The 21,094-nt window shown below is 39.3% G+C and overlaps 7 protein-coding genes and 1 long non-coding RNA gene across 8 annotated transcripts; 5 read left to right on the top strand and 3 right to left on the bottom strand.

The window, feature by feature from the left end:
• The first annotated feature begins 4 nt into the window (after window positions 1-4).
• LOC145701413 (anionic trypsin-2-like) lies at window positions 5-1,225 on the top strand. Its single transcript, XM_081778632.1, has 4 exons — window positions 5-212; window positions 278-776; window positions 816-1,078; window positions 1,116-1,225. The coding sequence occupies exons 1-4, from the start codon at window positions 5-7 to the stop codon at window positions 1,202-1,204; spliced, it is 1,059 nt and encodes a 352-aa protein (XP_081634758.1). The 3' UTR covers window positions 1,205-1,225.
• Window positions 1,226-1,990: 765 nt separating this feature from the next.
• Window positions 1,991-3,554, top strand: LOC145701414 (uncharacterized). Its single transcript, XM_081778633.1, has 7 exons — window positions 1,991-2,219; window positions 2,376-2,521; window positions 2,564-2,639; window positions 2,682-2,860; window positions 2,899-2,999; window positions 3,189-3,319; window positions 3,370-3,554. The coding sequence occupies exons 1-7, from the start codon at window positions 1,991-1,993 to the stop codon at window positions 3,516-3,518; spliced, it is 1,011 nt and encodes a 336-aa protein (XP_081634759.1). The 3' UTR covers window positions 3,519-3,554.
• A 1,466-nt stretch (window positions 3,555-5,020) lies between these two features.
• On the top strand, window positions 5,021-6,398 carry LOC145705621 (uncharacterized). Its single transcript, XM_081783108.1, has 4 exons — window positions 5,021-5,167; window positions 5,652-5,770; window positions 5,822-5,957; window positions 6,025-6,398. Exons 1-4 carry the CDS (start codon window positions 5,023-5,025, stop codon window positions 6,357-6,359), a joined length of 735 nt encoding a protein of 244 aa, XP_081639234.1. The 5' UTR covers window positions 5,021-5,022; the 3' UTR covers window positions 6,360-6,398.
• A 352-nt stretch (window positions 6,399-6,750) lies between these two features.
• Window positions 6,751-8,526, bottom strand: LOC145705614 (calcyphosin-2-like). Its single transcript, XM_081783102.1, has 7 exons — window positions 8,105-8,526; window positions 7,984-8,056; window positions 7,747-7,936; window positions 7,409-7,702; window positions 7,239-7,367; window positions 6,987-7,188; window positions 6,751-6,947 (listed from the first exon to the last, which is right to left on the bottom strand). Exons 1-7 carry the CDS (start codon window positions 8,518-8,520, stop codon window positions 6,752-6,754), a joined length of 1,500 nt encoding a protein of 499 aa, XP_081639228.1. The 5' UTR covers window positions 8,521-8,526; the 3' UTR covers window position 6,751.
• Window positions 8,527-9,593: 1,067 nt separating this feature from the next.
• Window positions 9,594-10,063, top strand: LOC145701415 (uncharacterized). Its single transcript, XR_014134268.1, has 3 exons — window positions 9,594-9,695; window positions 9,809-9,869; window positions 9,915-10,063. It is a non-coding gene; the product is annotated as an uncharacterized LOC145701415 (long non-coding RNA).
• A 1,035-nt stretch (window positions 10,064-11,098) lies between these two features.
• LOC145705625 (uncharacterized) lies at window positions 11,099-12,006 on the top strand. Its single transcript, XM_081783113.1, has 4 exons — window positions 11,099-11,366; window positions 11,516-11,662; window positions 11,708-11,785; window positions 11,830-12,006. Exons 1-4 carry the CDS (start codon window positions 11,133-11,135, stop codon window positions 11,950-11,952), a joined length of 582 nt encoding a protein of 193 aa, XP_081639239.1. The 5' UTR covers window positions 11,099-11,132; the 3' UTR covers window positions 11,953-12,006.
• A 5,826-nt stretch (window positions 12,007-17,832) lies between these two features.
• On the bottom strand, window positions 17,833-18,471 carry LOC145701418 (UNC93-like protein MFSD11). Its single transcript, XM_081778638.1, has 2 exons — window positions 18,013-18,471; window positions 17,833-17,973 (listed from the first exon to the last, which is right to left on the bottom strand). Exons 1-2 carry the CDS (start codon window positions 18,469-18,471, stop codon window positions 17,833-17,835), a joined length of 600 nt encoding a protein of 199 aa, XP_081634764.1.
• Window positions 17,845-19,537, bottom strand: LOC145701419 (UNC93-like protein MFSD11). The gene is made up of 4 exons (XM_081778640.1): window positions 19,423-19,537; window positions 19,026-19,321; window positions 18,013-18,985; window positions 17,845-17,973 (listed from the first exon to the last, which is right to left on the bottom strand). The coding sequence occupies exons 1-3, from the start codon at window positions 19,535-19,537 to the stop codon at window positions 18,509-18,511; spliced, it is 888 nt and encodes a 295-aa protein (XP_081634766.1). The 3' UTR covers window positions 17,845-17,973; window positions 18,013-18,508.
• Window positions 19,538-21,094: the final 1,557 nt, after the last annotated feature.

Below are 21,094 nucleotides of genomic sequence, written 5' to 3' on the forward strand. Positions count from 1 at the left end.
AAGCATGCTCAAAGCCGCTCATTGCTGTGGCTACTACAGCTCTGTCGATATTGGCAAACACAACGAACACAATACAGATGACTTCGCTACCGTCCCCATTTTGCACTACGAGATCCACCCTCAATACGACGACAATTCAGTTTCCCACGATTACTGCATTCTCATTGTCCCCAATTTAATCGACAACGCTGACGCGCATTTTGAGCCTGCTTGTTTACCAGGAAGGGATTGACTTTTTTTTCCTTAGTTTCAAAGAATGAAAAAGGACCCTCAAAAGATGCTTATTTTGGACATGGAAAACAATGCCACGTTGCCGGATGGGGTGCTTTATACTCCGGCGACATCCACGGGTCCAGTATTCTTCAGGAAGTAGATATAACGCTTATGTCGGAAGACTACTGCGTCGCCAACAGTCATCTGGAATATTTTAATTTGGATGATTCAATGTTCTGCGCCGGAACTCTGGACGATGATGGGAATGGCTTGACTGATGGTCTCAAAGACTCTTGCCAGGGCGATTCTGGTGGACCAGTTATTTGCGCTGAAAACGGCGTTCCCTTCTTGTCCGGCGTCGTTTCGTGGGGCAATGGCTGTGCAGGGGAAGGGTATCCTGGCGTCTATGCTGATGTTTCGAGCGTCAAAGACTGGGCGATGGGCTTCTTTGATGATTATGATATTCCGTGCTATTCTGAAGTCGCCTACAATCCTCAAATGGAGCTTTATCTTTGCGACATAACCGACATGGATATTTCGGAAGGGCATGTTATCGGATTCAGGTAAAATTTGCTCTATCAATTGGTCTTCAAATTCTTTAGGACTCAACATCACTACGGCAATTTTAACGACTGCTCGATGAAAATAACAAGAGAAGACCCAACAAAGGCCATCAATATCTACATTGAATATATCGACTTGGAACCTGGAGCGGACTTTCTCTGGATCAACGATAACGCTCAATCAACTGTTTCCAACAAACTTGTCAGCCTTGATCAAGACATTGTCGAATTCCGATTCACTTCGGATTGGAATAACTACAACTTCAATGGAGTGCGAATGATGATTATGCTCGGAGAACACGGTAAACCTAAAATTTGCGATTTTTTTTCATTTTTTAGAAACCGGATGCGATTTCGCCGGATCAAGATCGATGAAAGATGCTCGAAAGCCAAAGTCTTTGATGAAAAAAAGAACTGATTCTCAATAATAATTGCTGAATAAACTTGAAATTTTTTAAGTACTGAATGATTGATTTTTGAGTCATTTTTCAAGAATCAAAGAAAGATACTAGATAGTAGCTAGCGTCATTTTGATAAAAGAACCCTTGTTCTTTGCTAATTATCAAAGCTAAAAAAGCAGATAGCAGCAGTACTTTGCTTATCAGAAATAATTGGACATCGCTTGCGAGCGTGAGTATAAACATTTTGCGCCGCAGCGCGATGGCGTCATTTTACTAGAATCGAGAAGTTCACGTTGTCGCTCTGCTGCATTTTTAAGACGCCTGCTCTTTTCAGCGCTTGCAAATTGGGAGGGAAACATTCATTTCTTACCAGATTACGGCAGAAATGTTTAGACGCGGATGGTTTTATCTGTCGCGAAATTGCGGCTCTCCCAAGTGGCAATTTTAAAATTTCTGCGCTATCTCCCAATTTTGGGCGACCTCACCCTCTTTATCTCCTCGCTCGACTTGAGAATTTTCATGTCTATCGAAAGAGCCCCGCCGCGGTAAGAGGATCGCCGCGGTTTTGTAACTCTAGAATTTTTTCTTACGAACGATCAAGGATCACATTGCTCAGATTCTTGAGATCCCCGGCGCTAGAATTTGGTCAAGTACGATTCATAAGAATAATTCAAGCGGAAGATTCTCAAATTGACAAAATAAAAAGAATCATTATTTACGCCATCATGGGAAACGAGCATATGCTCTTCATTTGCCCATTTTTTGCAAAAAATTGATGACAAAGTGTGTCATTTGAGAATTTTTTCTTAAAAAATGAAGCTTCTTTTATCATTTTGGGGACTTGTTTTGAGCGTGGATCCGTGTTTGAGTGGAGAGAATCAGCCAAATTATGGGGGAAGCTGCTGGAATAAATGGGGATCTGTCGAGGATATTGATCAATGGGCTGAGGAAAATTGTGGAGTCAATAGTTGTCCTGAAGGGGTTGATCTTACAGGAGAGGATTTATTGATATGGCCCATATCATATGGCCCATATGATATGGGTTAATAATATTCATATTGAAGTAATCCTATAAGTGGAATCAAATTGGTATAAAAATATTAATTTTTACTACAATTCAAGGAAAAAAAAATAATTTGAGAACGACAAAATAATAATTAACTTTATGGTTTCCACAATAATCTGAAATCCTCACCAGAAAACTGCTTCACCAATCCCTTCCCGTACAAACCCAACGATCTCAAGCCAATTTCTTTGGAAGAATATGAAAAATTCCTTGCCAAGCAAGAAAAACCCGACTTCAACAACGACCCCGAGTGTGCTGATGTCCTCAAGCCCTACCAGGTTGCTCTTGATTCCTGAGAGTTTTTTTGATCTTCTTTTCAGGAATGGTTCAACTCGCCAAACGTTCAAAACTGCAAGTTCAACATTGACATGACAAACAAATACGGAGAGGTCCAGTGTAAGTCCTAACCCTCTCTTGCCACCTGAGAATCAATTCTAGCGACGATGTTCTACTCAAACAACACCGAAGCCGCCGGATGCAATCAAAACGGCAGCGGTCGAGATGATCTTAAAGGTTGCTACTGCGATCTTTCTCCTTCAAACATCTGGCTCGAAATCAGCAACGACTTGACAAAGACACATCCTCAGAATCCAAAAACTGTCCGTCGATCTGCCGAGGTAAGGAAACAAGTTGATTTTTTTCTGAGAATTTTTAGCTTTTCGACTTGTCCTCGGATATCGCAGAAGTAGGCACGCTGAATGAGAATATCTACCGAGAAATGAGACATGCCAAGAATCATGCGAATATGAACAACTGGTAAGGGCCCTACCCTAAGGCGATAAAAAACGAGAAAGATTCGTATTTCGAGAAACCATAACTTAATTTTTTCTGTTTTGTATTTGTACAAAAATATATTTAAATCTTGGACTTAAATATAAAAACTTTCAAGAAGTTCAGCTTTTATACCCCTACCATTATAATGTTAGATATCTTACTTATTTCTAGGCGTATGGATTGTCTGTATTGCGCAATGATGGACGTCAACGAGCGCCTGATCGGCAAAACGTTTTACTTCGAATACGTGCTGGAAACTTACGAGGCCTATGTGGATTATCTCATGCATTTAACCTGCGCAGGTGGCCCGATTTATTTTCTGATGCAGCTTCTTAAAACTCAAATCTTCTAGTTCAATACAATGAGGAAATCATGATCTACATCAGGAACGAGTTCGAGGAGATCAAGGAAGAAATCGAAAATGGCGAGGAATTCTGTAATGGACCTGGAGAAAGTTGCTTTGAGGGCAAAGACTGTAGTCTTGGAACTTGTGTTTTTTGACGCTGAAAATTGAAATAAAAATTTTGCTATTTTGTATTTCGAAATTTCTTAGAAAAAAGCTTTTTCTTGTCTGCTAGACAGATTGTCTAGTAGACAGGAAATATAAAAATTGAATATTGTTAGTAAAACGTCATTTGCTCGGCCAAAGATTGACAAAATTGAGTTTTTCCTAACATTTTGAGAGATCAACCAATCAGACGAGAGAGGGATGAAAATTGAGAATCTTGGGCAAATTTTCTGAAGTTTTATCGATAATTTTAGACCCGAAATATCCACTTTGCTTTCTGATTATTTTGGACAAAGCCTCTTGAGCACCATAATTGCGTTAGATCGTTACATTGCTAATTACATTTCCGCATGTTTAGATGAGATACAAATGCAATTTAAAATGGGAGACAAAGGAGTCGCTTCAGAGAAAGCGCCTTCGATGAATTGAACGTAACGGGCGCGCTCTTTTTGTGCCGCACTTGGTGTGGTGGAGCGACTAGACCCTTAATGGTGCATCTAACAAGGTTCTTTTGCTATGATACTGGACCCAGGCCCAGGAGAAGGTACTAGACCCCTCTTACCGGCAGTGAGGAGAGAGATAACAATGTGAATGTAACATGTTTAAAATTGCAAGCCAGGATTACCGCAACAATATGTTATTATGCAGTAGATAGCGAAAATTTTTGAAGAAAGAAGCGGTTTTTCCATTTATTCAGAAATCCTACAAAATTTTGGTACAGTGGTATGAGCGGTTTCCGCACCCCTATTTTTCGCCTTTAAAAATTCATATCTTTTGATTGAGATATGATATTCGATTTCTGTTTCCAGTTATGAAATTTTCAAGCCATTTTCTATTAGGGAAAAATACAATAAATAGAGTTTTTTGAAATTATCTGTGTAATTTTAAAAAATCGTAGGGGTGCGGAAACCGCTCATACCGCTGTAGTCAGATTTGCCATAATTTAAAATTGGTTTCCAGTTAAATTTAAGATAGTGACACCCTTATTTCTCCATCTTAAAATCTTCTTTAGACCCTCATCTTCCATTTTGGTACAGTATCTTACAGGCTTTCTTTTCATATTTGAACCCTTCTGTAACAGAATAAAGGGTAAACAAGATTTCAAGTTGAGCGGTGCGAAAAGCTGCCGACACTTGACCTTTTCAAAAAGCAGAACGTATTTTGCATGCTGCGGCGGATTACGAAGCTTTCTCGTTCTACACCGCTGACGATGCTCGCGATTAACCTCCACGAAAAATGCCGGAAATCATTATTTCTGAGAAGTGTTCATTTTCTTCTTGGCCCCTGCCCATCAACGAGTACCTAATCAGCTCGCGGACTAATAATACACTAATAAAACAACAGGAGCAGGAGCGCCCATGATAATGAATCAGACTTATCAATTCTTTACGATCGGAGCCAAGCGAACTCGGTCCAAAATTTTCCGCACCATTGTTTTTTAATTACAAAACAAAAAAAAAGAAAGAATATTTTTCTTTTAACTTAACAGAGAAAAGAATGAAGTTTTTCGCGTTGTTTCTGGCAGTTGTCCTTGGAGAAGAAGTTTGTAAATTTAATGGGATCCGACGAAGAAGAAGAGGATACAGAGCGATTGATTATGGACTCGGCACGGATTTGAATATTGTTTTACTGAGAATTGAAGGTAAGGAGAGGAAAGATGATTTTAAACGAAAAATTTTGTCTTCTATGCTCGGCTCTAAGTCCCACGTTTTTATACCCAAGAACCCTTTAGTAATGTGCCCTTACCCTTAATTGACCATTAACCCATACGACTACTGTATTTGAAGTACAGTATTTCCAAAACAATAACTCTCAGGTTGACAGTCTCAGCTACAATGTCTAGAGAAATTTGCTATTAATGATTTTAAAAATCCAATAAGATAATAAAGTATTATTAATAATATTATCAAAAATAGCCGAGTTGTTTTTGAGTTTTCGAAGATCATCAAGTTTTCTCCGGACTCTTTTTAATTCTCAATAATTTATTGACAATAAATTTAAGTCTACTCACCATAGACAATGGCTTTAAGACCACCAGGATTTTTACTCGCTGGGAAGAAGACTACTAATAAATGGGATAAAATTACGATTGAGCGTAAAAATTATTCGCTAACCGTGATATTCAGAGGACTCATTAACAAAGCTTGATCAATCGACGACTGATCATTTGAAGATACTTTACGGCGTCGATGAAGATTATGAGACAGTGGTTACTGTCGGGAAACCCATGAATGCGAAATATTTGGTGAGTTATATTTGGAATTATGCTGGGCAGGATTTCAAGTTAATTTTCTAGTGCTGCGACGAGAGCATCATTCATGTTGACATGATTCAAGCTTGTCAGGTTCTTGATTTCCGGACAGCGGAGGTCCCGGATTCTCCAGTGACAGATCACGATGTTCAAGTCGGCGAGGAGGAGATCTTGATGGAAGGTACTTATTTGAAATAAGTTATTTCAAAATTTTTCCCCGAAAAATTAATAAATTGCCTTCAATTCAGACATCGACTTCAAAAACTCAACGACAACTTCACCTGGAAATTCAAGCGAATCATTCGACGTCCCTGAAGCTGTAGTCGACTCTGCTCTTATCACCATCATCTCTCCCTTCTTCAACGCTTCTGGCTACATCATCATTCTCGTTGGCTTCATTCTCGGAGTCATCCTCACCCTTGTCTGCGTCAAATGCTGCTGTGATGGTTACGAAAGAGAGCCGGAAATTAAAGAGGACGAAATAAACTCGCTTTTGCTCAGGGGAGGAATAAGAGGAGGTTCATTTGACTATCGAAAATCGCTCAATGGGACGCTTGATAGAGCGAATACTCTTACTGCATGAAGCTTATCGAAAAAAAACTGTATATAATTTTCAAATAAAAGGCGAAAAAACCATTTCAATGAAAATCGGGACCATTTTATCGAATGAGTCAAAAATTGTCTTTTTAACATGATCTTTGGTTAATTCATTTTCAAGTTCCTTCGAGTAATTTTCGGCTGAACGTCCGAGAATTGTCAGCAATTGAACCTAATTAATTGATTCCCCGCGATTTTCATCCGTCAACACGTTTTTCGATATGAAAATAAACACGTGACCAGACGGGGCAACTTCTTTTACGAAGAAATTGCGGTAGGGCTTCAGGTGCTATAAATATTTTATATCCGGTGCGCCTTTATCGCCTTGCCCCGCTCGTGTCGCGATTCTTTTGAAGAAAACTTTAGTGTCTCTTTTATTTACAACCCAAAAACAGCAAACATGATATTGAAGAAAACTCTGTCTCGCTCGATCAGAAGCGAGAGCATCAGGAAAAAATCGTAAAAGTGTCGATAGAGGAGCTCGTTGTTTTTCGATTCAAGGAGAGTGAAGAATTTTTGGCGAATCTCGGACTCTTGCTTTTCGCCGCTTTTGACTTTCGGGTGAATTTTGAAGCTGATAATGATGATGAAGAAAATCGACGTTTGAGCGTACCTGAGTGTTTTCTCTGCATTGAAAATTGAGCATTTTCCTTCTCCTTTCGGATCAAGCTTTTTCCATGCTTTCTGGACTAAACCAGCTCGTTCCTCCGTCATTTCGCCGATAAAGGCGGTCAGAAACTCTTCGTATCCAATCGTTCCGGATTGATCTTCGTCCACGATTCTCCAGACGCTTTCAAATTCTTCGACAGACAAGCCTACATGGTAAAATATTCAGTCGAAGTGGAAATCGGAAAAAAGCTCTTACGAATATTCGCCGAGGAGAGAGCTAATTGAAGCTCGTCTTTTGACAAGCTTCCATCTCCAGATTTGTCTAACTTCGCGAACTGTTTCTGAAGCGAGCTGATGCTTTTGATGAAATTCTCCTTCAGTCGATCTAGAATCTCCTTGAACCGAAACTCACCAGCGTTCTCTTACCTTTTACGAGTTTTTGAACTCCCTCAAGAACCTTTCTATCCTTCCTTTCCTCTTCTGTCAGCGCTCCCCCGGTCGGACAGCCCCACCAAGTATCGAAGCTTTTTTGCTCGTAGTCTTCCACCGCCGTGATTCGGACATAGATCGGCTCTGGATTTCCGGGCTTCAAAAAGCTCAATGTTCCTCCGGGTCGTATATCACGAGCTTTGAAGACTTCGCCCTTCCTCCGCCCGTGCGCGAAGGAATAAGAAAATCGGGGAGCAATGAGAGTAACTGGCTTTGAATAATTCGAGCGTCCTAGAAAATGAAATGAGGTCAAGAACACTTTGAAGAAGAAAAACCTAAGTTGCGGTAATTATAGACCATCATGGTCTGATCAATATTGAAGAAAAAGCCGTGCAGCTCCTTGATTGCTTTGACGGAATCTTTGGTGATGAACCTGGCAGTAAAAGATTTGTAGTTTTCCAGAGAAGCAGCGGTGACAGAGCCTTTTGGAGCGATTTCTGTATCGTGCAGTCTCCTGCATTTTCCCTGAAAGAAAAATAATCCTGGTTGTTTCAGTAGATTCACTAGAGTACCTTCAGAACCCCAGGATCACGACCAATTGGTTTGACTTTCTGCTCATTAGAATTAATCGCTCCATTTGACAAGCTAAAAACAAAATGAGATTTCTGGCGACTTTCTCTTATTGTTACTCACCAATCTTCTTTCATTTGTTCCTTGACAATTTCTTTGATTCTCTTATTCTCCGCAGTCTGAGCCTCGATTTTCTCGTAGCAATCTGCGAGGACTAAATCTGCGAAATCAAGGAAGAATTTCGCCATTTCTTCTGATCCATCATTGGCTGTCGGGTAATTTGGGATATAAGCGGAAAGGTCCATTTCTGACCGGTCGGTCGTGTCGAGATAGTAGTAGGGTTGTTTCTTTGGCACTGCTGGAGCTTCATTTTCGCCCGATCGAGCTGAATTCTGGGGCCGAGCGGAGCCAGATGGAGTGGGCAATGGGGTCCCCCAAGAAAGCTCCTTCGAAGCAACTTCTCTAACTTTCAAATCTCTATCTTGGCTCTCATCGTGACCAAGTGCGGTTTTTAGGTCAAGCCGAGGGACAGAAGCCATTTTGGGAGAAAATAAATTGAAAGCGAAAAGAAGAAACTTGTCGTGGAAATAATTGGATGAAGATATTTGCGCGTTGCCAAGGAAACGAAAATTATAAGAAAATTTCAGCGGCTTTGAAGACCTTTTTGACTTGATTTTGTCGAATTCGAGCACATACGGTATTTCGGTTAATACTTACAGAATGAATAAAATCATGACAGAAACCTTCTTTCAAGGACATAAGAAGGTTAATTTGCGCGCTGACCTACCTATTACTTCTTTCCCTTAAATAAGCTGTCAGCATAAGCCTGACATCTTTCGGGATAAAAACAACACGAGGCAAAATGGAATCAATTATTCATCCTTGATTTCAGTCAGCTTAGGAAACAGCTCACGGAGAGTTTATAATGCGGAGGGCGGCAAAGGTTAATTTTATTTTTCTTGAACCGTCGCATTCGGACACTCTTGCCGGTCAAAATCGTCTCTAAGAATCAATCACGTGAATAAATTTGAATTTCCTTTTTTGATAAATAAGACGAAAATTAGAGATATAAAAAAAGAAAAAAATAATTGGTAAATAAGAACCGGTAACAAAGCATTTTTTATTTAAGAAAGTGATACCCTTATTTCATTTGATCAAAATTAATAAAATTTTAAAGGAAAATCGTCATTTTTTCGGTGAATTTATGATAATAATCAAAAATAATAAATAATTATTTTAAATAATTAAAATATTTAAATAATTATGAAGCATTAGATTTCAAATCTGCCATATAGAGACAAATAAGTAAAGTTGAATAAGAAGTCTTTTTGTCGCAAATCGAGCTTGTTTTATATTCAAAACAGGAGACGTTTTAGCAGTCATTAGTAAATGCAATCATTCAACCCAACGAAATGATATGTTTTAGCAACGAGAAGCTGAATACTTTATGAAAGAGAGTCCATTACGTGAAAACCGTCAAGAAGAGCATCAAAACTGGCTTTCTTGAAAATACTCAAATCAGAATTTGAATTAGAAAGAGACAAAAAAGGACGAAAAAAAGGCAAATTGTTGAAATAATATTAAGTTTTTTCATCATTTATTTTCTAGGAAAGGATCTTATCTGACAGTTCTTCAATGTATGGCGACTCAAACTGGCGACAAGCCTCTTTACTTTTTTGTCATATTCCCACTTGCACCTGCTTTTCTTCTCTTGGTAAGAATAACCTTGAACTATAGGTTGGAAAAAGTAGATATGGGGGTAAGGGGCCCAACAATGACCACCTCCCCCTCACTTCGAAGAGTTTGCCCATCCTTGTTATATTTTAGTCGTTCGCGTTTTGGTACAACTGTGTTCGGCCAAAACTTTTTAAAGAAAAAGTCCGGAAAGGTATGAAACCCGCCGTTGAACATAATTCTCAATCGTTTTTTCAAGAAAGAGAAGCTCTTTACATAACAATCGCCGAAGATATGAACAGAAAAGCTGCAGCAAGTATTCGGAAAGAGTTGATAATTAGACTTATTGACAACGATTTTGACTATTCACCAGTTATAATTGAAAATTATGAGACCGCTTTATTTTGAGAAAAGATTTCGAATTGTTTTTCTTTCTTATTGGATGTTCAAGGTCACTGAATGAAAATAAGCCATAATTTATGGTTCATAAATTATGCTTGTACAAATGTCATCTGTGTCCTTTTCATGTAAATACAGTCTTGTCAAAATGCATTTTGTTGTTGAACTTAACCAACCTTGCTTACTGAACTAATAGCATGAACCCTGTTGCTTCATCCTGGTGTTTCCAATGTTCATTTGGCCCTAATCCTCCCGCACACAAGATGTTATTCACGTCATGTAATAACATTATTAATGCTGAGCATTTCTTCGAGACGTCACAGACCATTTTTCCAATTTTAACCCGATCAAACATTTTTGAAAATGGATTGTTACGTCTCCTTCTGGCAGTTGCAAGGCTGTCTATTTTCCATTCCTATCAACTCCCGAAAAAGCGCAAATCAAGACGCAAAGACGCAAGAAAAGACAATGTCTCAATTTCGGCAAAGCGAAGGCACTTTTATCGACTACACTTCCTGAATTCAAACAATTTTCTTCTATGTTTTTCTTCAAAATATAAGATTTTGACTTTTATTTCAGCTAATTAATGGTTTTAAAGAAATGTCTAGTTTCCTTTCCTAAACGAATTCCGAATTGCGAATCGCAGGAAAAATAGACAGTTAATCATAGGTCAATTAAGAAGAATAAGATAATTGCCAATAATTTGTTGGCTTATAAAACATTCAGAAGTGGGAGTCGATTATCTTTTTCTGGACCATGTTCCACATCAACATTAAGACATTAGCAGATTGACTGTCATCTGCGAAAGAAACGATTTTCGTTCCCATGGAGACACCCAACTGGGACTAATCATTTATCTTGATCGCCTTATAACCCTAACCCTAACCCTAAGGACCTCTCTTATTGGAAGTTTCTTGAATCACTCAGGCACTGAATTAATTGCAATCCAAATACTTTGTGTCCTAGTCATTTTCATTTGCTCGCGAAAATAAACGTTAATATTTAACTATCGCTGCCGCTACTTATCTATTTCGCGCATTTCTAAATTTTATCTCGGAAATAAAAAATATTTGAAATCATGGAAGACGCAGAGAATAATTTCATGGACGCTATCGCCAAGTTTCAGGAGGCTTTCGAGCTTGTGAAAGAACATGGCGGTGGATCGGCCAGTTTGAGGGAAGAAATCGAAGAGCTGCAGGCGCAGGAGGCTGAGTTGGAAGAAGCGAAAGAAGAGCTGAAGGGGGAGTTTGAGGAGATTTGCAGGACGTATTTGGCGATGGAGGATGAAATGGCCGAATATGACCAGCTCAAGGTTCGATTTCCCAGCTTTTTGGCAGTTTTTTTTTACTAAAAATGGCAAATAAACGCGCAGAACTCGTCTTTATATTGCCAAAGAGACTGTTTTCAGCCAGATTTTTACCGAAAAAAAACCTTTTTAGTCATTTTTCATCCCTTTTTCAGGAAAATCTCCAAGCCGCTGCCGATGCACTTGGAATCGAAAACGCCAGCCTCAAGGAAATTCGAGAAGCAATCAAGGCAAAATGCGAAGAGCTCGGAACTGAAAACGCCAATTTGAAAGCACTCATCGAATCTCACGGAGATCTTGACGTAAAACTAAATATTTGATGTTCTCAAATTTAAGTGATTGTTCAGGAAGAGGTCGAAATTCTCCAGGTTGAAGTTCAGTCCTATCAAGATGCTCTTGAACCGATGCAAGCTGAATTAGACAGGGTAAGTCTTTTGAAGAAATTTGAGAACTCTAGAGCGGTGTTTAGCTTGAAGCTGAAAATGAATCCGTCGGCGAAAAGTACAGAAAGTACCGAAGAAAGCTCAAGAAGCTCGAAAAACTTGCCGGAATCATTCGAGACAATGATGATTCATCTGATTTCTCAGACTAACGAGTTCAATATTGGAACTGCTGCTCTAGAAACGCTTTTTCACCAATAAAAGTCTCAGAAAAACCTTTTCTATTTTATGAATATTTGTTTTACGATAATTCGAAAAAGCGAGGGAGGAATGAACATTTTAAGGTTTGGTTCATAACTCAAGTATCTAATTTATATTTAAGGTCGCAATTATTTCATCTTTTTCAAAAGGGAGAAAAGAAGATTTTTTCAACAAAAAGCTGAAAAATCCTGGTGCTTTAAGGCTTCTACTCGGAGTGTTAACTACTGGAATTCTCTAGAACATGATCGCTTCCCTGAAAAGAGGATGGTGCCATCACACTTGACATGCTCGCCGGTCTGATCGCTGCGGTCAAACCAACAACAAGTGTTAGTGAGATTTCAAGCGGCGTTTGCATAAAATTTTTGCAAGATTATTCATCAAATTGTAGATTTTATTTGAGCATGGTTTTACCGAATAGCGAGAATGGGGATTTGTTCTCATATAAATTTAAATTCCTTCTATTCGTTGGGTCTTTCACATTTTTATCATCGGCAAATACATATTTTTTTAAAGAGAATGCTCTCAACGAAGAACTTTACAGGTCGCCTACAACTGCTGATTTTAACCAAGATGAGAAGAGTCTCGAGGGATTCGCCTGCCCCCTATCCGGCGGGTGACAAAAATGACCGGACCACGCGGGTGACAAGCCCGCGATGCTCGAACTGCTCAACTCCGCAGGGAACAGCGAGTTGCGGTTGGAAATCGCTTATCAACCGTGGAGAATCATGATCAAAGAGACGTTTTGAGCTCGAGTTTATCCACACAAGGCTCATATTTTCAGAGGATCAAAATTATTTTCGACCCACAATTTTTAGAACAATACTTTATCCGGTTAAACCATTACACTAAACCATTACACCTACCGGGGTAGTAGGGGGTTATTGTTTGGGCTGCCCCTAAGTCTAAACCTAACCCAGGGGGCTACGCCCCCGGGACCCCCCCACCTAACGCCTAAACCAGGGGGTTTCGCCCCCCGGACCCCCCTTAAGAGTTCCCAGTCCCTAACCCTAACCATTAGCTCAGATTCTAGAGTTATTGGATGGCTCGAATCATAGGCCCGAATGATAACCCCTCTCTTCGCCTACCGGTTGTGCCTATCTCCTAGCGCGTTTCTCGCGGGTGCCTCAGCTGCTTCACCCAAGCGCCTCTCGCGCGCCCTTTTAGAATTCGCTCTAGCGAGTGCGTAGAGAAGATCTCTTTTCCCTCTTTTTTGCAAATTATTCAAAGCAAGAATTGTCGATGATTTTATCGAAGATCAAGAATGGCGATTTGTTCAGTTTTAAATTTAAATTTCTCTTATTTGTTGGATTTTTCTCATCGTCGATTTTTTATATTTTAAAAGAGAATGCTCTCAATGAAGAACCTTACAGATCCCATGTTACTGTTGATTTTGACCACGATGAAAATCTTATCGAGAAAAAAGAGAAGATAATTATTCCAGTCAATCTTTACGGTCCAAACAACCAAATGATGGGCCTCCGTGAAAGTTTATTCATTACACGTCTCATGAATCGAACTTTTGTTGCTCCTCTATTTTTTCGACATCATACTACTGGGGGTCATCCCTTTTCCGAAGCGGCTCTTTTTATCGATCAGGAAAATTTATCCAAAATGGTAAAAACAGTCAACTCAACTGATGTTCGGTCAATTTGCGGCGACTCATTCGATCTCATTCTTGATCATCGTCCAGCCTCAACATACGGTAGCGCTCGGATTGAAAAAACGTTCAAGTATTTTAAAATGAATTATGAAACATGGAACAGGAAATCGGCATTATCTTAAGCAACCGAAGTCGTCAAATTTTGGAATTTTTAATTATTGACAAATTGCTAATGGCAATTGTCAATGAAAAATTTATTTATCAATTATCAAGTATTCGATGAAGAAGTTATGCCGGTCAGAACAGAAAGGGTCCATCTAAAAAACATAGGATCTGAAGGAACTAAAGCTTTGACAAGATCTTTGAGCCAATACGAAGAAAAACGATGCATTTTATTAAGGGGGAGGTCGACGAGAATCGGGATTTCCGTGACCAAGAATGCGGGAAACATGAAAAAATAGATTTTCAATTGATTTTTATCTTAACTCCGCAACTGGTTCTCGACATTTTTTGTCGATAAGGCCCTGTCCTCCTATTTCGAGATATTTGATTTGGAAGTTGAGCTTCGAAAAATATTTTTCATAATAACTCGTAACAGAAAGGGAGGGCCCAGTTTTTTATTGATTAAATAGAATGCCCTTATCAAGAGCCTTCGAATGAGCCCACTCCTGTTCACTAACGACGCCCGGATGGTGAAAATCATCTTTTTACGTCCGAGGCCTAGTAATGAGTATTTGCACTGACCTCCTGCACCCTTAGCCAAAAATAGGTCGCGCTAATCCCTCTCGGTGGCGCTTGGCACCGGAAAGTGTCATTAAAATCAGACTTGTTTTAGAAGGAAACTTTCTTATAACATTTTTATCCTGATGATATATCTGCATTTATGAGCTGAAAACATCTTTTTATAGTTTTTCGAACATTGAGATTTCGAAAATTTCATTAAAATGTCGAAATTCCGACCTTTTTTTGGAAGCAGTTGTAAGAATTTGAAGGAGATATAGTTGCGCTAGAGAAACCTAAAAGCGCCATGTGAAAGAACACATTGGTATGTCGACGAAGTTTCAGAAAATTATCTCAGCGGGAAGGTCTTTTCGACAAAAATTGTCAAGCTCCAGTTGGGGGGTTCTTGGGGCGCGCTCCATTTGGGGAGTTTAAGGACCCCCGCGAGATAGTCACCCTCTCGGCCCTATAGCGCCAGCTGTGGTTAGATTAAAAGAAATCTCTGAACTCCTTTACTAGATTCTTAGATTAAAATATTTGCCTCTTAAATAAATTTTTTGAAAATTAAAGTCAATTTCGTCGTGAAAGGCAGTCAAAAATGGCCAATTTCGAAAAAACCGTTTGGGACTCCCTTAAGGGGGGTCGACGAGAATTTTTTCTGAGGTGATCGTAATTTCGCGTTTACACATGGTCTGTGCAAGAATCTTATATTTTTGGAATCTACAGATCCTCGCGAATCTGTTGAGCCTATAATCATTCGATTAAAATAAGATTAAGGGTATAAAATTATGAAAAATGTAAATAAAATGACTATTTTATGTGCATTTTCGCGAAAATGCCCCTACTTTAATGGCATTTTTGACCGATTCTTCTGGCGAAAATTTTTTCTACTTCTCGCCGGTTAATTTTTTCAGCCCTTTTTCATTTGCCGTTAAATTCAGATTTTGCCTTTCTGATCCGCATTTTTGGTCACGGAAATCCCGATTCTCGTTGACCCCCTCCTTAAGATACACATATGGTTATCTCGACTGGACTTCGCTGTTCCGCAATCAATTTAAAAATTTGAAGCCCTTCGTCGACTCAGATTTCGAGCTCATCAAAGAAACCATCAAAGCAACTGTTCGACCGAAGAAAATCAAGAGTCTAGCTGAGAAAATTGTGTCAATCATCAAATTCGAAGGACTTAAAGAGCACAAAATGGCGGCTTTCCATTGGAGATACGATTTAAATGACTGGGGAGCTCATGAGGATGATTATAAGGCACTTATGAAAAATGTGCTTGCAATTAGGGACAGACCCGAATACTTAGCGGAATTCATTCAACAAGAGCTTGGGAAGAGGAACATTTCGAGACTGGTGATCTTTTGTCCTCCAAGAAATGGGTGAATTTTTTCAGAAAAAACGCACGAATAAGACATAAAATTTGACCCAAAATTAATGATCACGGCTTCGTGGAGCAGCTTCGTTCAATCATTGATGATAAAAAAATTTTCACTGAAAAAGAAATTCTTTCACTTTTTCGATCTGATCTGGATAAAATTGATGGCGACACCGAGATCTCTCTTGTCGAACAAGAGATTTGCTTTCTTTCTGATTTTTTCCTGTTCTCAGAAAAATCTTCTTGGAGCATGAATATAAATCTCGAACGAGTTATTGATGGAAGAACTGATAATTTATTCAATTTGGATTTTCCTATTATAAAAGAAAATTGCGATATGGGGATAAGAATGGGTAGCAAAGACGAGTTTGGGGTTTTTCCTTTAGTTTCTTTTCCAGGCAGCGGAAATACGTAAGTACCAAAAAATTGTTATAATTGATAACCGGATACCCTCTGTTCGCCGGGATATCCTCGGTTCGCCGGGATTCGGGGAAAAAATTCCCGGCGAACCGAGCGTCATCCCTGATATTTTTTCAGGCACTACAAAGGAGCTTACTTTTTTGGTAACCAGGCCCAATAATTCGTTGCAACGAAATATTCGTTAGGAAAACGAATTATTCGTCAGAGTAAAAAACTTTGATGAAGTAGTAAACCGACCCAAAATGAACAGAACCCCCCTTTAGATCTAACCCAGGGGGCTTTGCCCTTCGGAAACTCTCGTCATTGAGCTTATTTACCTAACCCTTACCCCTTACCCTAATCATAATCCTAACCAATCATATGAGAACCTTAGGAATATCATTATCGCTTCATACGCTTACTTTTTTCGTAGTTGGACACGAATGCTGCTTGAAAAATCAACTGGAATTTATACAGGAAGCATTTACAATGACCAACCATTGTTCAAAGCTGGTATGCTCGGCGAAATCACTCTTCCTAAAGATGGTGAGACTCTCTTCCAAAAATCGCATGACATCAAGGACGAACAAATTTCAAATCCAAGAGGGATACTTTTTCTTCTTCGAAACCCATTTGAAGCGGTTGTGGCCGAATGGAAACGTAGATTGACAAAGGGACATACGTCAGATGTAGAAGAGAATGTTTTCAAGGGCGAAGAATGGCAAAATAAGGGCAGTTATTTTTTGAAGAAATGGAGAACTCTTGCGAAAGAAGTAATTGACGTTTATTTAGGAAGGGTCGATTCCAATGTACTTAGGGTTTTTATCAGATCAGTTTGCGAGGCGAAGTTAATATATTTAAATATTCTGAAAAGAAAATAAATTGATCTTTTGAAAGAAAACAAAAACGTTTCACTTCACGTATTTTTTTATGAAAACTTGAAGGCTGATGCTTTACATGAAATGGAACAAATTCTTGATTTTATTGCGCAAGAGGATTATTTTCATGTTTCTGATCGTAGCACTCGAATGAATTGTTTGAAAAATGTAAGTCCTACTTGCAATACGAAACATGGCTTTTCAAATTTATTCAAATTTGCTTTTAAGGGGGTAGAACTAGGATTTTCGAAAATAGCCAATTCTAGACCGGTGCTCAAAGCCAGGCAAGCTAAGATATTCAAATTCTCTCTTCAGCTGAAGATAGAGCAAACTTAGATCTAATAACCTTTTTCTTAAAATATTTTTCGTCATCAAATTTTTGGCGGTAAAGAGGGAAACACCAACCTATCTCATCGAAAATCGCCATTTTAGCCTATTCGCGTCCTCAAATTTCTCGAGTCACGTGACTAGTCAAATTTTTTTAATTTTATTTTTTGATAGTTTAACGCGTTTTCTCGCAACATCTATGAGGAAATTTCGTTAGAATAAGTAAAAACAGGTTTTTCTTATTTAAAAGGGCTCTCGAATATCACTTTTTTCGAAAAATCTAGTTCTACCCCCTTAAATATTATTTATTTGAGACGCTTGAAGAAACTGAAAAATTTCATCGACCAAAGAAGAAGCCGTCTTTCGAATATTTTACGAAACCAATGATTGAAAAAGGAAATCAATATATCAATGAAGTTTACGATCTATTGGAACAGAACAATTTCCCTACTTTTGAGAAACGGAGCTATTTGAAACAAAACACAGCTTCGTAAGTTAAATAGAATATTGAAAATATGGCTGTCTGAATTTATTTTGCGATAATTCGCCTAAACGGAATGAAAGTAATTATGCTGAAAACAAGCAGGGCAAACATTATGCAGACATTTGTTAGCAGATTTATCGATGTGTTGATGAAGAAGCAGATCGCGCAGGAACCAGCATCAAGGAACTAGAAAATCGTGAGTCATCAAATTTGCGGGCATCAAACCTGATAGAGGGCAAAAGCATAGGATGTCTGGCCCGCAAAACCTTCCGTTACAGAAGAATAGACGACATTCTTATAGACTGTGTAGCAAAAACCATTTGCAAAAGCGATATAAAGAACGAGTTCTCTTTTCACAGAATCAAATCCCTTTGGCTGTTCGTCAGTAGCCGCGATATTTGCGGAAAACGGATGATTAAGCAGGACGAAGACCAACATACTAAGCATCAAAACACTGTTGCAAAGCACAATTGTCACTCTTGAAAAGCGATTCATGATTTTTGAACCAAAGACAAAAATTCCACCGCCGATTATTCCTCCAACACCGGTCATTAATCCGCATAGTCCTACAGCAGCACTAGCATTTTCGAGGTTCTTTGAATTTCCGACTGCTGTTGGGTAGACGCCAGTGTAAAATCCGAGGAAAAATCCATCGAAAATGATGAAAGGCGCGAATAAAAGCATCTTTTTCGTGACTTTAAGCGGCTCATAAGCAAAATTACTACTGAAAATTCAATATTTCTAGAGCCATTCCTAAAAGCTTGAAAGAGCATTTGACTGAATTCACGAACTTCTGTATTCCAGAGCTCCCATCATCATTTTTGCTTTTGAATCGTTTCTCCAACCCGAGGCATTGTGACTTCAGCGTAAACAGCAATCCACAACCGGTCGAACCGAGAATCGCGAAAATCGTAAAAATCTGCTTCCTCATCTCAGTATCCACGTACTCTTTCCCCTGCCAAGCGAACATAATGTACAAGTTTCCAGCAAGAAGAGAGCATTGAAAGATCCCCCAAAAAGTCCCGCTATTTCGCGCCATCAGTTTTTCTGTCCCAGATTGGTGGTGTAGAAAATCTCCTTGAGCCGTCCAAAGAAATGCCGCTCCAAGACCGTTGAGTGCCGAAACACTGTAGAGAAAGCCTGGAACTGGGTTGAGATACGTCAATATGTAGAGAACATAGGTCGCGGCGGCGATGAACTAGAATTTCGGTCACTTTTGAAAGCAAGAAAACTCTTACCATCGTCGTCTTATGGCCAACAAAAGCAACTACCCCAGGAGCAGCGAAATTCGACAAGCAAAAGGTAATATAAACGATCGACAGGGAAATGTACCCATCTCCGAATTTCTGGTCAACGAACGATTTCTTCACTTTTTTCTCTTTTTCTTCAAAAGTAATGTTCTCTCCCTTCGACTCTTCCGGCCAGTTAGAGCTGTTGAACTCAAAAAAGGCGTCGTCAATTTCTAGGTTTTCAACAGTTTCGAGTTTAAGCGAGTCGATGATGTATTTTCCAGCCATGGAAGTTGTTAAAAACGCTTTATTGAGAAATAAGAATTGAATTTTTTGATTTTTTTTCATGAAAAATATACTTTTTCTCTCCCTTTTCCTGTAAAAACCAGCATAAAAGCGAACCCACACATGAGCACGTTAAACATTTTCCACCCATTAGTCAGCCCTTCTTCGCTTTCTTCTACTTTCAGTTCCTCTTTCTGCATCTTTTCGCCCTCTTCTTGACTTGGAATATCTTTCATCTCGACTCAGAAGGGGTGGTGCCTGGTAGAAGCAATTCTTGCTGTGAGTTTGCCGCAAGGGCCGAGTTAATCTGACAGAACGCCACTCGATCTTGCTCAGGTGCATTTCTGAAATTTTTCGACCTCCGCTGTGGGAATATTTTATTGTTAAGAAAATATCTCCTCGGACTGCAATTTGAACTTTCTACTACGAAAAAATCACGAATTAGGAAGTTTGAATGACTTGATCTTTTATGGAATTTGACATAAAGCCTTTCTTTCCGCAATAAAAAGCATACACTGCCTCGAAATCATCAAAAATGGGGTTCAAAAGAGAATCAACCCACAGATCAAAAGACCTTGCCAAGAAAAAAGCGCCTCTTCTCCCTCGTTTTATGAAAAAAAATGGCGAATGCAACATCCGTCAAGACTCAAAAGATAAATTCGAGCGATTCATTTCGGACTTTTTTACAACAATTATTGATTTGCCATTCGGAGTATTTATGATTTTTTACTTCTCAATGACATTTTTTGGGTGGATTATTTTCTCTTCTGCTTATTATTTGGATGCGAAGGTTCGAGGAGATATTGACTATTACAGCGCGAGGGAGAAAATGGACAGACTGACGGTCGAATTTCAGGATAGTTCCAAAGCAATTGGGAGGATCAGAAGATTTTCTCCACAGCAATTGATTGAGTTTTCGGTCGAAAACGGAGCCGTAGAGAACAAACTGACAGAAAAGGATCTTTTCTTCCTCAGGTTCATCTTTTCATTCCCCTGATTTTTCAATTTTTCGCTAGAAATTTGGACCAAGGCCCTGGTCGAAAATTCTACTGGCTCGTCAATGATACTCACTACCAACGGCCAGTTTGCTTTGAGCATGTTTACTCCTTCCGAACCGCCTTTCTCTTCTTTCTCGAAACAGAGACTACAGTTGGATATGGCAAGCGAGCTGTAACTGTTCATTGTCCTGAGGCAATCGTGTTTTTGATCATTCAATGTCTTCTCGGAACACTTGTCGATGCCTTCATGGTCGGTTGTATTTTTATCAAGATTTCAAAACCTCAGGTTCGTGATTTTTTGCTGATGGTGCGTAAGGGGCTCTAGAATCAAAACGACACGCTGATCTTCTCGGAAAAGGCAGTCATCGCGATACGAGATGGGAGACACACCTTCATGTTCCGGGTGGCAAATCTTCGCAACTCGCTCTTTGTCAAATGCATCTGCAAGGTCAAATTCATCAAATCCAAGCAGACGATCGAGGCAAGCCCACTTATTCACACCCAAAACAAACATGCTTTTAGGGGGAATTCTTGCCGATGGATCAGAAGGACATGGACATTGGAAACATGACAGGAGCTGACAGATTGTTTCTCGTGACGCCGATGATAATTGAACATGAAATAAATGAGAAAAGCCCGCTGTGGACCATCAGCTAGGGTATTTGAGAGAATCATAGAAGAGAATATCTCAGATTATTGAATTTCCAAAAAGCAAAGCCAATATGCTGAATGAGCACTTTGAAATCATCGTGCTCTTGGAAGGCGTTTGCGAAGCGACTGGGCAAAGCTCTCAAG

This window comes from Oikopleura dioica, chromosome PAR (assembly GCF_907165135.1).
Source record: "Oikopleura dioica chromosome PAR, OKI2018_I68_1.0, whole genome shotgun sequence".
Taxonomy (NCBI): domain Eukaryota; kingdom Metazoa; phylum Chordata; class Appendicularia; order Copelata; family Oikopleuridae; genus Oikopleura; species Oikopleura dioica.